The sequence below is a fragment of the Cherax quadricarinatus genome, chromosome 11 (genome assembly GCF_038502225.1).
Source record: "Cherax quadricarinatus isolate ZL_2023a chromosome 11, ASM3850222v1, whole genome shotgun sequence".
NCBI lineage: Eukaryota > Metazoa > Arthropoda > Malacostraca > Decapoda > Parastacidae > Cherax > Cherax quadricarinatus.
This window is the reverse complement of record NC_091302.1, coordinates 37,746,589-37,759,529: the sequence shown is the minus strand read 5'-3', so window position 1 is coordinate 37,759,529 and position 12,941 is coordinate 37,746,589. Positions and strand designations below refer to the sequence as shown.

The 12,941-nt window shown below is 40.2% G+C and overlaps 1 protein-coding gene across 4 annotated transcripts in view; it reads right to left on the bottom strand.

Moving 5' to 3' along the window:
* The window catches only part of LOC128687597 (uncharacterized), a 191,527-nt gene that overhangs the window by 161,904 nt on the left and 16,682 nt on the right, over positions 1-12,941 (bottom strand). For all 4 annotated transcript variants that reach the window (XM_070083981.1, XM_070083983.1, XM_070083984.1 and 1 more), the window contains exon 3: positions 2,741-2,893. In XM_070083981.1, the coding sequence (XP_069940082.1) occupies positions 2,741-2,893 (153 nt within the window). The remainder of the gene's footprint in view (positions 1-2,740; positions 2,894-12,941) is intronic.

The window sequence follows — 12,941 nt, the reverse complement described above, 5'->3', positions numbered from 1 at the left end:
TGAAAAACCACACTGTAAATCTTGCAAACAAGGCAGCCAGGAAGCTTATAGTACTTCACCGTATCTCGCATCTGCTTGACAGTAGGGGTTGCAAGATTTTGTACAAGGCACAAGTACGCTCACACCTTGAGTATGCTCCACTTTCTTGGTTCGCCTGACCCCCTTCTCATCTGTGACTGCTTGACAGAGTAGAGAACAGATCAAGACGTCTCATCTCTCGCCTGGGCCAATCCTGGATAGATCTGTCATTTCAGCAGAGCCTTTAACACAGGAGGGATGTGGGCGGCTTTACTGTTATGTACAAGGCCAATATTGTCAAAGTACCACACTTGGATCGACTTCGAGGACAGCGACTTCTATACCACAAGATGGGCAGAAAGCAGCAACTTCACTTGGAGAGGATCCCAACTGTTTTGGATACTTTTTTGGTTATATGCTGGATATGGGTGCTGAAATTCAGGTTGTTGTCAAGGTATAAGCCTAGGAATTTGCCCCCATTATTTCTGGTAATTAGAGTGTTGTCAATCTTAATGTTAATTTGTGCATCTCCTGCTCTGCTACCAAACATAATATAGTAGGTTTTGTCAGTGTTAAGCGTAAGTTTATTGGCTGTCATCCAAGTCGATATTTTGATCAGCTCCTCATTCACAATGGTGTTGAGGGTGGCAAGATTAGGGTGAGAGATGACATAAGTCGTGTCGTCAGCAAAGAGAATGGGTTTCAGGTGTTGGGATACGTTTGGAAGGTCATTGATGTATATGAGGAAGAGCAGGGGACCAAGGACACTTCCCTGCGGAACTCCAGTATCAAGTGGCCATGTTGCTGATGCTGTGTCTTTAATGGTGACATACTGATACCTATTAGTAATGTAAGATTTGAAATAAGCAAGCGCATGGCCTCTTATACCGTAATGATCAAGTTTGTGGAGTAGGATGTCGTGGTCTACTGTGTCAAAAGCTTTTCTTAGGTCAATAAAAATTCCTAGTTGATATTCCTTATTTTCCAATGCTGTGTAAAGCAGATCTAGCAATATTATGATTGCATCATTAGTGCTTTTATTTTTCCTGAATCCAAATTGGCAGGGGTTGAGTATGTTTTGAGCCGTTATAAATGAATACAGTCTCCTGTGCACGAGTTTCTCAAAGATTTTGGATAGCAATGGTAAGTTAGATATTGGCCTATAGTTGTTTAAGTCTGTAGGGTCACCACCTTTATGTATTGGTGTAACCCTTGCCATCTTGAGTAGTTTCGGGAAGGTGCTAGTCTCTAGTGACTTGTTAAAAAGTAATGAAATAGCATGCGAAAGGACATGGGCCGCTCGCTTGTACAGTAATGAACAAGGCCATTACTGTCAAAGTACCAGACTTGGATCCACTTCAAGGACAGCTTGAAGCAAGCTTCTATACCACAAGACGGGCAGAAAGCAGCGACTTCACTCTGGCTGTACCCTTCTCCAGAACATCACTTCATCTGAGATCATTTATCCCCAGGATGACTAGAGTATGGAACACATTCATACAGCATTATGATGTCAATGAGATAAAGTCAGTTGATCAGATGAAAATGCTGGCCCACAGATGGCTCCAACTTCATCCTGTTCCCTACTTGTATGTTTCATAACAATAAAAATGCTTTCAAATGAGTTGAAGTAGGTAACACCTCTTAGCTTGTCAATAAAGTTAGGAATCCTTAACCAGTAAATAGCTTGTCAATAAAGCTAGGGATCCTTAACCTAACCTTGTCAAACCCTGTGTAAAAAATACAAAAAGAGGGAGAGAGAGAGGGGGGAGAGAGATAGTGAGAGATGGGGAGAGAGAGAGATAGTGAGAGATGGGGAGAGAGAGAGATAGTGAGAGATGGGGAGAGAGAGAGATAGTAAGATGGGGAGAGAGAGAGATAGTGAGAGAGATGGGGAGAGAGAGAGAGAGAGAGAGATGGGGAGAGAGAGAGAGAGAGAGAGATGGGGAGAGATAGAGAGAGAGAGATGGGGAGAGAGAGAGAGAGAGATGGGGAGAGAGAGAGAGAGAGAGATGGGGAGAGAGAGAGAGAGAGAGATGGGGAGAGAGAGAGAGAGATGGGGAGAGAGAGATGGGGAGAGAGAGAGAGAGAGAGAGAGATGGGGAGAGAGAGAGAGAGAGAGAGATGGGGAGAGAGAGAGAGAGATGGGGAGAGAGAGAGAGATGGGGAGAGAGAGAGAGAGAGAGAGATGGGGAGAGAGAGAGAGAGAGAGAGATGGGGAGAGAGAGAGAGAGAGATGGGGAGAGAGAGAGAGAGAGAGATGGGGAGAGAGAGAGAGAGATGGGGAGAGAGAGAGAGAGAGATGGGGAGAGAGAGAGAGAGAGAGAGAGAGATGGGGAGAGAGAGAGAGAGAGAGAGAGATGGGGAGAGAGAGAGAGAGAGATGGGGAGAGAGAGAGAGAGATGGGGAGAGAGAGAGAGAGAGAGAGATGGGGAGAGAGAGAGAGAGAGAGAGATGGGGAGAGAGAGAGAGAGAGAGAGAGAGAGATGGGGAGAGAGAGAGAGAGAGATGGGGAGAGAGAGAGAGAGAGATGGGGAGAGAGAGAGAGAGAGAGAGATGGGGAGAGAGATACACCTGAGAGGACATGGGACTGAGCCCCACCATGCAGTAAATAGATACATATGAGCTAGTTGACTGTTGTGGGGAGAAGACCTAAAACAACCCCAATGGAAATAAGCGATACCAATTGGCCTGAAAGGGTTACCCAGAATTACTAACCTACCTTGCCACATATGAGAGAACCACCATGGTTGAAGCGACCGAAGTAGAGGGCCTCCCCTGTCTCAGAGTAGCCTCCCTGTAGAGCACCCTGCGGTATGGTGCCCCTGCTGGCCTGCTCCCATGTCACCTCCACACTCCCGGGGTTATTCAGCACCTGTGGCAGAAGCATTTGTCTCAGAGACAATTACTAATGTCTTTGGTAAAACAATATGACATCTTGTTCTTATACAGTGGACCCCCCAGTTCACGTTATTAATCTGTTCCTGAGAGCTCATCGTAAAGCAAAATTATCAGAAAGCGAATCAATTTTCCCCATAAGAAATAATGGAAATCGAATTAATCCATGCAAGACACCCAAAAGTATGAAAAAAAAACTTTTACCACATGAAATATTAAGTTTCATGCAATAGAATAATTACAATAACAATAATAACAATAGAATAAATGCAATAGAATAATTGACACTACCTTTAATGAAGATCTGGTGATGATTGATGGGATGGGAAGAGGGGAGAGTGTCAAAGTTTTTAATGTTTAGAAGGGGAATCCCCCCCATTAGGACTTGAGGTAGCAAGTCCTTTTCTGGGGTTACTTCCCTTCTTCTTTTAATGCCACTAGGACCAGCTTGAGAGTCACTGGACTTCTGTCGCACAACATATCTGTCCATAGAGACCTGTACCTCTCGTTCCTTTATGGCTTTCCTTAAGTGGTTCACAACATTGTCAGTGTACAGGTTGCCAACACAGCTTGCAGTAGCTGTGTCAGGGTGATTTTCATCAAGAAAGGCTTGCACTTCAAGCCACTTTGCACACATTTCCTTAATCTTTGAAGTAGGCAACTTCGTCAATTTCTCTATCCCCTCCTCCGAAGCAGTTTCCTCAGGTCTGGCCTCTTGCTGTTGAAGATGATCTAGCAGCTCATCAGTGGTTAGTTCTTCATTGTCCTCCTCCACCAACTCTTCCACATCCTCCCCACTAACCTCCAACCCCAAGGACTTTCCCAATGCCACAATGGATTCCTCAACTGGCATAGGATTCCCAGGGTTAGCCTCAAACCCTTCAAAATCCCTTTTGTCTACACATTCTGGCCACAGTTTCTTCCAAGCAGAGTTCAAGGTCCTCTTAGTCACTCCCTCCCAAGCCTTACCTATAAGGTTTACACAATTGAGGATATTAAAGTGATCCTTCCAAAACTCCTTTAGAGTCAATAGAGTATCTGTGGTCACTTCAAAGCACCTTTCAAACATAGCTTTTGTGTACAGTTTCTTGAAGTTGGAAATGACCTGCTGGTCCATGGGCTGCAGGAGAGGAGTGGTATTAGGAGGCAAAAACTTGACCTTAATGAAGCTCATGTCCCCACAAAGTCGCTCTGACAAGTCTGTAGGATGACCAGGGGCATTGTCTAACACCAGGAGGCACTTAAGGTCTAATTTCTTTTCAATTAGGTAATTTTTCACAGTGGGGGCAAATGCATGGTGTAACCAGTCATAGAAAAAGTCCCTAGTGACCCATGCCTTAGTGTTTGCCCTCCACAGCACACACAAATTAGCCTTGAGGATATTCTTTTGCCTGAACGCTCTGGGAGTTTCTGAGTGATACACCAATAAAGGCTTCACTTTGCAATCACCACTAGCATTGGCACACATCAACAGAGTAAGCCTGTCTTTCATAGGCTTATGTCCTGGGAGTGCCTTTTCCTCCTGAGTAATGTAAGTCCTGCTTGGCAATTTCTTCCAAAACAGGCCTGTTTCGTCACAATTAAACACTTGTTCAGGTTTCAATCCTTCAGCCTCTATGTACTCCTTGAATTCATGCACATATTTTTCAGCCGCTTTGTGGTCTGAACTGGCAGCCTCACCATGCCTAATCACACTATGTATGCCACTATGATTCTTAAATCTTTCAAACCAACCTTTGCTGGCCTTAAATTCACTCACATCACCACTAGTTGCAGGCATTTTTCTAATTAAATCCTCATGCAACTGCCTAGCCTTTTCACAAATGATCGCTTGAGAGATGCTATCTCCAGCTATCTGTTTTTCATTTATCCACACCAGTAACAGTCTCTCAACATTTTCTAACACTTGTGATTGCTGTTTTGTAATCACAGTTGCACCTTTTGCAAGAACAGCTTCCTTGATTGCCGTTTTCCTGCTCACTATAGTAGAGATGGTTGATTGGGATTTACTATACAACTTGGCCAGGTCCGACACATGCACTCCACTTTCATACTTTGCAATTATCTCTTTCTTCATTTCAATAGTCATTAGCACCCTTGGTCTCGAAGGGTTGGCACTAGAAGCTTTCTTGGGGCCCATGGTGACTTATTTTGCAGAAACAAGCACCAGAAACAGTGATAATATGGATAATATGGAATGTACCGAATGTATCCTTAGATGCGCGCACACTGGCTGGCTTGTAAACACTGGTACACACGGGGCAGTTCAGGCCACATGTGGACACGTCTCGTACGAATCGTATCGCGTACCGGGTTTTGTAACGGGAACCGAGGCAAATTTTTTGCGATATAACGCTTCGGATACCGGATTTATCGGTTACCGATGACTTCGCGAACCGGGGGACCACTGTATAATAAACTTTAGGCCTTTCAGTAAACTTTCTTCAGAAGCTGACCCTTGTGGGTTTAGCACTTAGTTTTGATTATAATTCTTCAGAAGCTAGGTCATTCAATGAACTGGCTAGGATTTAGTTCTAAAAATTAGAATTTAGAAACAGTTTGGTGTTGCATGAGTTCTCGATGCATAGTGGCACGCAAGTAAGTGAATACTATTGCAATAACATGAAGCAGGGGCAGGGTGTGGTGATACAGAGTAATAGGAGACAGGGTGATATGACTTAGTGCAATGTGCTCAGGATGTGACATAGGGTGATATGACTCAAGATGTGATGCAGTGTGATGTGATCAAGGTGATGTGACACAGGATGATGGGACTCGGGGTGATGAAATTAAAGATGATGTGACAAGGTGATGTTACTCAAGGTGATGTGACAAGGTGATGTTACTTGCCACATTATCATGTGACACATGATAATGTGGCAAGACAGTGTGATGTCATTCAAGGTAATGCAACACAGGTTATGTGACTCAAGGTGATGTTACACAGGGTGGTATGCCTTAAGGTGATAAGAGAAAAGACAGCAGCATTTTGATCGTCAGCAAAGAGGACCGGGATCTTCATCAGATAATAACTCGTTACAAGTTGAAAACTTTCTAGCCTAAACTGTCTATATTTCACACCCCACTTAAAAAATACAAAGATAATAATAATAATTATTTATAAAGTTTTTCTTCTTCTCTTTTTTAGTAAATGTCTACAGGAGAAGGGGTTACTAGCCCATCGCTCCCGGCATTTTAGTCGCCTCATACAACACGCATGGCTTACGGAGGAAAGATTCTTTTCCACTTCCCCATGGACAATAGAAGAAATAAAGAAGAACAAGAGCTATTTAGAAAAAGGAGAAAATCCTAGATGTATGTATATATATATGCATGTGCATGTCTGTGAAGTGTGACCAAAATGTAAGTAGGAGTAGCAAGATATCCCTGTTATCTAGCGTATTTATGAGACAGAAAAAGAAACCAGCAATCCTACCATCATGCAAAACAGTTGCAGGTTTCTGTTTCACAGTCATCTGGCAGGACGGAAGTACTTCCCTGGGTGGTTGCTGTCTACCAACCTACTACCACAACCTAATACAAGGAGGGGTGTTAATGTTGCAGTTTAACCCTTTGACTGTTTTCGACGTATAAATACATCTTATGAGCCAATGTTTCTGACGTATATATACTCAATAATTCTAGCGGCTTCAAATCAAGCGGGAGAAAGCTGCTAGGCCCACATGTGAGAGAATGGGTCTGTGTGGGCAGTGTGCACCACATAAAAAAAATCCTGCAGCACACATTGCGTAATGAGAAAAAAAACTGATCGTTTTTTTGGAATAAAACGCCGACTTTGAGGTGTATTTTCGTATAGTATTTATCGTTGTATTCGCGTTTTCATGGTCTTAGGTGATAAAATGGAAAACCTATTACAGAAATAGAGATGATTTTCATTACTTTGACGATGAAAACGACCTTGAAACTGAGCTCAAAGTAGCAGAAGTGTTCGATTTTTACCAATGTTCAGGAGTAAATAAATCGCACCACACGTCCAATACACGTCAACTGGGGAGTCTAATATTCTTTCACTAGTGCACTGATATTATTTATATAATTTTTACAATAATGCAGTAGTCTGCATAACAGTAAATTTTGTATTTTTTTGTATGAATAAAAAATCAAAATAGAAAGCAATAATAATTTAAGAGGGGCCTAGAGATGTGACTAATGAACAGAGCATATGTTATTTTAGTGCCACGAATGTCTACCTTGTTTATTCTGGACCCTATTTTGAAATTGGCATCTTTTTTAATTTGCGTGAAATTGGCCAAATTGCCAATTTCTGACCACCATATTGGGTAGTCCAGATTAGTAAATGGAAGGTTTCTTGTACTCAGCTGATAGATAAAATGGAGTTCTAAAGAAATAGCTATGAGTTTGGTCAACTGGAACAATGGAATTGGCTGAAAATAGGGCTCAAAGTCGGCGAAATCGCCGATACACATATGTCACCGAGACCGCTAACTTCGCGGAGCATAATTTCATGAGTTTTCGACCAAATTTCGAACTTTTGGTGTCATTACCATCGGGAAAAGATTCTCTATCATTTCATTTTTTTTTTTCAAAAATTGAGCGACATAGAATGACAGTTTCAGAAAGGGGCCTGAAACAGTCAAAGGGTTAAAAACTGTAGTGTAAAGCACCCTTCTGGCAAGACAGTGATGGAGTGAATGATGGTGAAAGTTTTTCTTTTTTCAGGCCACCCTGCCTTGGTGGGAATCGGCCAGTGTTAATAAAAAAAAAAATAAAAAATTTTCAGCATGATACATGTTTGTACAAAGGAATATAATAACTGGATGTGCATGCCAAAAGCCTCTTTATATGCAGAGCATTTCAAGCAAACTTAAAACTAACTTAAGATCAATAAGGCAATAACAGTACATACGGTCACTAGGTGACTTACAATGAATACAAGAGAACTGAATATTCTAATAGTTCATGGTATATGGCTTTAATAAGGTAACAATTGAGATGATTATAGATGTTGGGAGTAAGTACAGTGGACCCTCGACTAACGATTTTAATCCGTTCCAGAGAGCTTGTCCTTAGCCGATAGCCGAATTAATTTTCCCCATAAGAAATAATGGAAATCCAATTAATCCGTTCCAGACACCCAAAAGTATTAAAAAATAATTTTTTTTACATGAAATATACTTTTCCCTACAAAGAAAACAATGAGACATGCACAATAAATACATAAATAAATACTAAAATGACACTTACCTTTATTGAAGAGTACTGATGAGTGATGAGACACTGTTTTTCTTGAACACTCTGGGATTTTCAGTGATACATGAGTAAAGGCTTCACTTTGCAATCCCCACTAGCATTACAACAAAACATGAGAGTTAGACTGTCTTTCATAGGCTTGTGTCCTGGGAGTGCCTTTTCCTCCTGAGTAATGTAGGTCCTGTTTGGCATTTTCTTTCAGAAAAGGCCTGTTTCGTCACAACTGAACACTTGTTGGGGCTGGAATTTTTCAGCTTCCCCATGCCTTATCACACTATGTATGCCACTACAATTCTTAAATCTCTCAAACCAACCTTTGCTGGCCTTAAATTCACCAATATGAGCACTAGTTCCAGGCATTTTTTCCTGTTCACCTGCGTGTTAGTTGAATGGTGTGGGTCGCATCCTGGGGGACAAGAATAAGGACCCCAGTGGAAATAAGTTAGACTGTCCTTGATGATGCACTGACTTTGGGTTATCCTGGGTGGCTAACCTTCTGTTGTTAATTGTTTCTCGGTAATTGTTTCTCGTTAAGCCACGCCAACAACACTCTCTCCACATCTCCGAGTAGTACAGCTGACGGTGGTGCAGCAACAGCTGATGGTTGTGCAGCAGTAACAGCAGCTGACCATGGTACAGCAGCAGCTGATGGTGGTACAGAAGCAGCCGACGGTGGTGCAGCTGTTGCTGCACCACCGTCAGCTTCTTTAAGATTTGTCTGAAGTGGGACACAACACTGTCATTGTACATGTTGCCAATATGGCCTGCAACAGCTTTGTTTATTTATTTATTTATTTATTTATTTATTTAAAAATTTGTGCACACATACAGAGGTACAAAAAATACAGAAAAGAGCAGTATGCCAAAGCCACTTATACTATGCATAGCATTACGGGCTGGCTTAAAATTAACTTAAGATGAACTAAGCAATGATGACATCGGTGATAAAACTTTAATGTAAACAGATTACTATAAAGCACAAGTGAGTATTACAAAGACAGGTCATATGGTTGTATGCATTGTTGTACATTCAGTAGAATGGAGTATTCTGTTAGGTAGTGTATTTAAAAAATAATAAAGTTAGATTGGGTTTTAGGTTTAACATTTATGTGATATAATTGTGAGAAACATTTAAGATATACAATTTATAAGGTTCAGTTATTCAGTATTTATTTGGTTTTGGGTGAGTAAGTGATCTTTGAGAAGAGACTTGAATTTATAAACAGGAAGTGTTTCTTTTATATTTACAGGTAATGAGTTCCAGATTTTAGGGCCTTTTATGTGCATTGAGTTTTTGCAAAGTGTGAGATGGACACGAGGAACATCAAAGAGTGATCTGTGCCTTGTGTTATGGTCATGTGTTCTGTTGAGGTTGGCAAGGAGATGTTTGAGGGGAGGGTTAATATCAGAGTTAAGTGTTCTATGTATGTAATAGGTGCAGTAATAAGTATGAATGTTTTGTATGGTGAATAGGTTTAGTGTATTGAATATTGGTGGAGTGTGCTGCCTATAGTGAGAATTTGTTATCATTCTAACTGCAGCCTTTTGTTGGGTAATTAGTGGTCTGAGATGGTTACTTGTTGTTGAGCCCCATGCACAAATTCCATAGGTGAGATAGGGGTAAATAAGAGAGTGATATAAGGCCAGGAGGGCTGACTGTGGAGCATAGTACCGTATCTTCGATAGTATGCCTACAGTCTTGGAAATTTTCTTAGAAATTTGTTGTATATGTGTATGAAATTTGAGTCTATTATCAAGGTGGATTCCTAAGAATTTTCCCTCTGTTAGCTTTGTGATAGGTGATCCGTTTATCATTATGTTAAGAGGGACATCTGTAGCTCTGTTACCAAACTGAATGAAGTAGGTTTTGTCAATGTTTAGTGTAAGTTTGTTAGTCCTCATCCAGGTAGATATTTTCTGTAATTCGGTATTTACAGTATTGGCTAGCGTGACTGGGCTCGGGTGGGAGAAGACGTATGTAGTGTCATCTGCAAATAGTGTGGGTTTGAGTAATTGCGAAGCATTTGGTAGGTCATTTATGTATAGGAGAAAGAGAAGAGGGCCAAGGACACTTCCCTGTGGGACACCAACTGTAATTGGTTGTGCAGAAGAGTTTGCCCCATTTGCATACACATATTGGCTTCTGTTGCTGAGGTATGACTTGAGGTAGTTGAGGGAGTGCCCTCTTATACCATAGTGTGACAATTTTACGTGGAGCAAGTCATGGTTAACTGTATCAAAAGCTTTACGTAAGTCAATGAAGATCCCCAGTGGGACTTCTTTTTTCTCTATTGCAGTGTATATATGTTCTAGCATGTGTATAATAGCATCATTAGTATTTTTATTTGGCCTGAATCCAAATTGGCAGGGGTTGAGTATGTTTTGGGAGATAAGGTAGGAGTAGATTCGTTTATGAATTAATTTTTCGAAGATTTTTGAGAGAGGGTGTAAGTTGGATATTGGCCTATAGTTATTCAACTCTGTTTGGTCTCCTCCTTTGTGGATCGGGGTGACCCTTGCTATTTTGAGTACTGTGGGGAAGGTGGAGGATTCAATGGATTTGTTAAAGAGTGTTGCAATGATTGGTGATAGCACTTGTGACACTTTTTTGTATATAAAGGGTGGTAAGGTATTTAAATCTCCTGCCTTGTTTTTTAGCGTGTTGATAATAAGGGAGACTTCGTATGGGTTAGTCGGAGCTAGGAACAGTGTGTTCGGGTAGTTGCCAGTGAGGTAGTCATTTGGTGGGGTATCTGAGCTTGGGATTTTATTGGCAAGGTTTTGTCCTATAGTGGAGAAGAAGTCATTGAGTCTGTTTGCTGTTTCTGTTGGTGGGAGTTGGGGTTCATCTGATTTTGCTAATTTTATTTCGCTATTTCGTGATATCTTTTTTGTTCCTAGAATTTCTGATAGGGTTTTCCAGGTCTTTTTTATATCACCTCGTAAGTTGGATAATCTGTTCTCATAATACAATTTTTTTGCCCTTCTTATCAGGCTGGTTAGGATTGACGAGTAACGTTTTGTTTGGTCTCTGGTTATGTGACCCATTCTGTACTGTTTTTCATATTGGTGTTTTGTATTTATGGATTTGAGAATGCTGGGTGTTAACCAGGGACTGTTCAGTCTCTTAGCTGTCATCTGTTTAGTTTTTTTAGGGCAGTGCTTGTTATAGAGGTATTGGGTCTTTTTTAGAAAATTATTAATACATTCGTCAATATCTGTATAGATTTCTAGCTCAGTGTGCCAGTCAATGTTTGCTACTGCTGTTGTGAAGTTATTAATGGCTGCCTCATTGTGAAGTCTGAAGGTGACTTTAGTAGTGTCTTGGGGTAATTTACCAAGAGTTGTTATGAGAAAAGTAGGGTAGTGGTCTGTGGTATTATCTGTAATTATGCCTGATTTTAAAGGGGATATGGTGTTGGTCCAGATGTGGTCAAGTAGGGAAACACTAGTCTCTGTAACTCTTGTAGGTTTTGTTACTGTTGGTAGCAACATACAGTTACTCATTGTGTTTGTGAATTCAGTAACGTGTGGGTCCTGGTCTTGCAGGAGATTTATATTGAAGTCACCTGAGAGTAGTAAGTGATCTTTGTTCATGCGTGCATCAGTTATCATACTTCCGAGGTTTTGACTAAATTGGCTAATGTTTGACTGTGGAACTCTGTAAATGTTTATCAATGTGAGAGGTTTTTGTAGGTATTTGGATTTGAATTTGGCTATTATATATTCCCCATGTTCATCCCTTGTGCAAGTATTAGTGATACATTCTAGTTGGTCTGAGTAGTATATGGCTGTGCCACCCCCTTGTTGGTCTGGCCTACAGTTGTGTATGGCTGTGTAACCAGGAATGGCATAGACATCTGTACTATCAGGCTTTAGCCAGGTTTCAGTTAGTGTAATGATGGACATATTGGCATGTAAGGAATTTAGTAATGCTATGAGGTCATCGTAATGCTTGCTTAAAGATCTGATATTGTAGTTAAAGATAGTTATGTTGTTGTTGGCACTGAGAAGTGCCTTTGATTGTTCTGCAGTGTAGTAATTACAGTAACTGTTTGAATCATTTAAGTCGTTAAATAAGAGGTTGGTATCAGGATCAATGCTTGTAATCATAAGATTTGTAGTGAATCTATAGTTAGAATTAAGTATAAAACAAAGTAAATAGTCTTAAGCTAAAAAATAGCACCTGAATTATTTAACAAATGTAAAATAATGAGCTAAGGTAGTTTTGGAATATAATGGCAAAGTTGTGAACTTATTCTACTTTAGCACCTGAGAATAGCACCTTGATTATTTTAACAATTGTGAATGTATAAACTAGGGTAGTTATATAAAGCTAAAATAAAGGAGAAAATATATGAGGGACTAAAATTAAGTAATGGTAAACAAAGTTAAATGGACAGGTGGTCACTATGAAATAATATTGGTTTAGGAGTAAGATCTGATTTGTAATATTAAATAAATTGAGCAGTTTATTGCACAATAAAAGTAAAAAAAATGAGGTAGTTGGTACTAGCTAGCAAAAGATAGTTTTGGTACTTGCAAAAAAGTAATTGGAATATACACTAATTGCATACACAATAAAAAGTGACTAAAAAACAAGTAGTGATAAACAAAATTAAATGGACAGGTAAGAATAATGAATATTATTAATTTGGAGTAAGATTTGACTTGTAATTTAAAATTATGAGCAATTTATAGTGGTAAGAAAGAAGTATAGAGTATTGGAGGTATTTCATTAGCTAGTGATGAAAAATAATAAAAATAATAATGTACAATATAATAGTAACGTA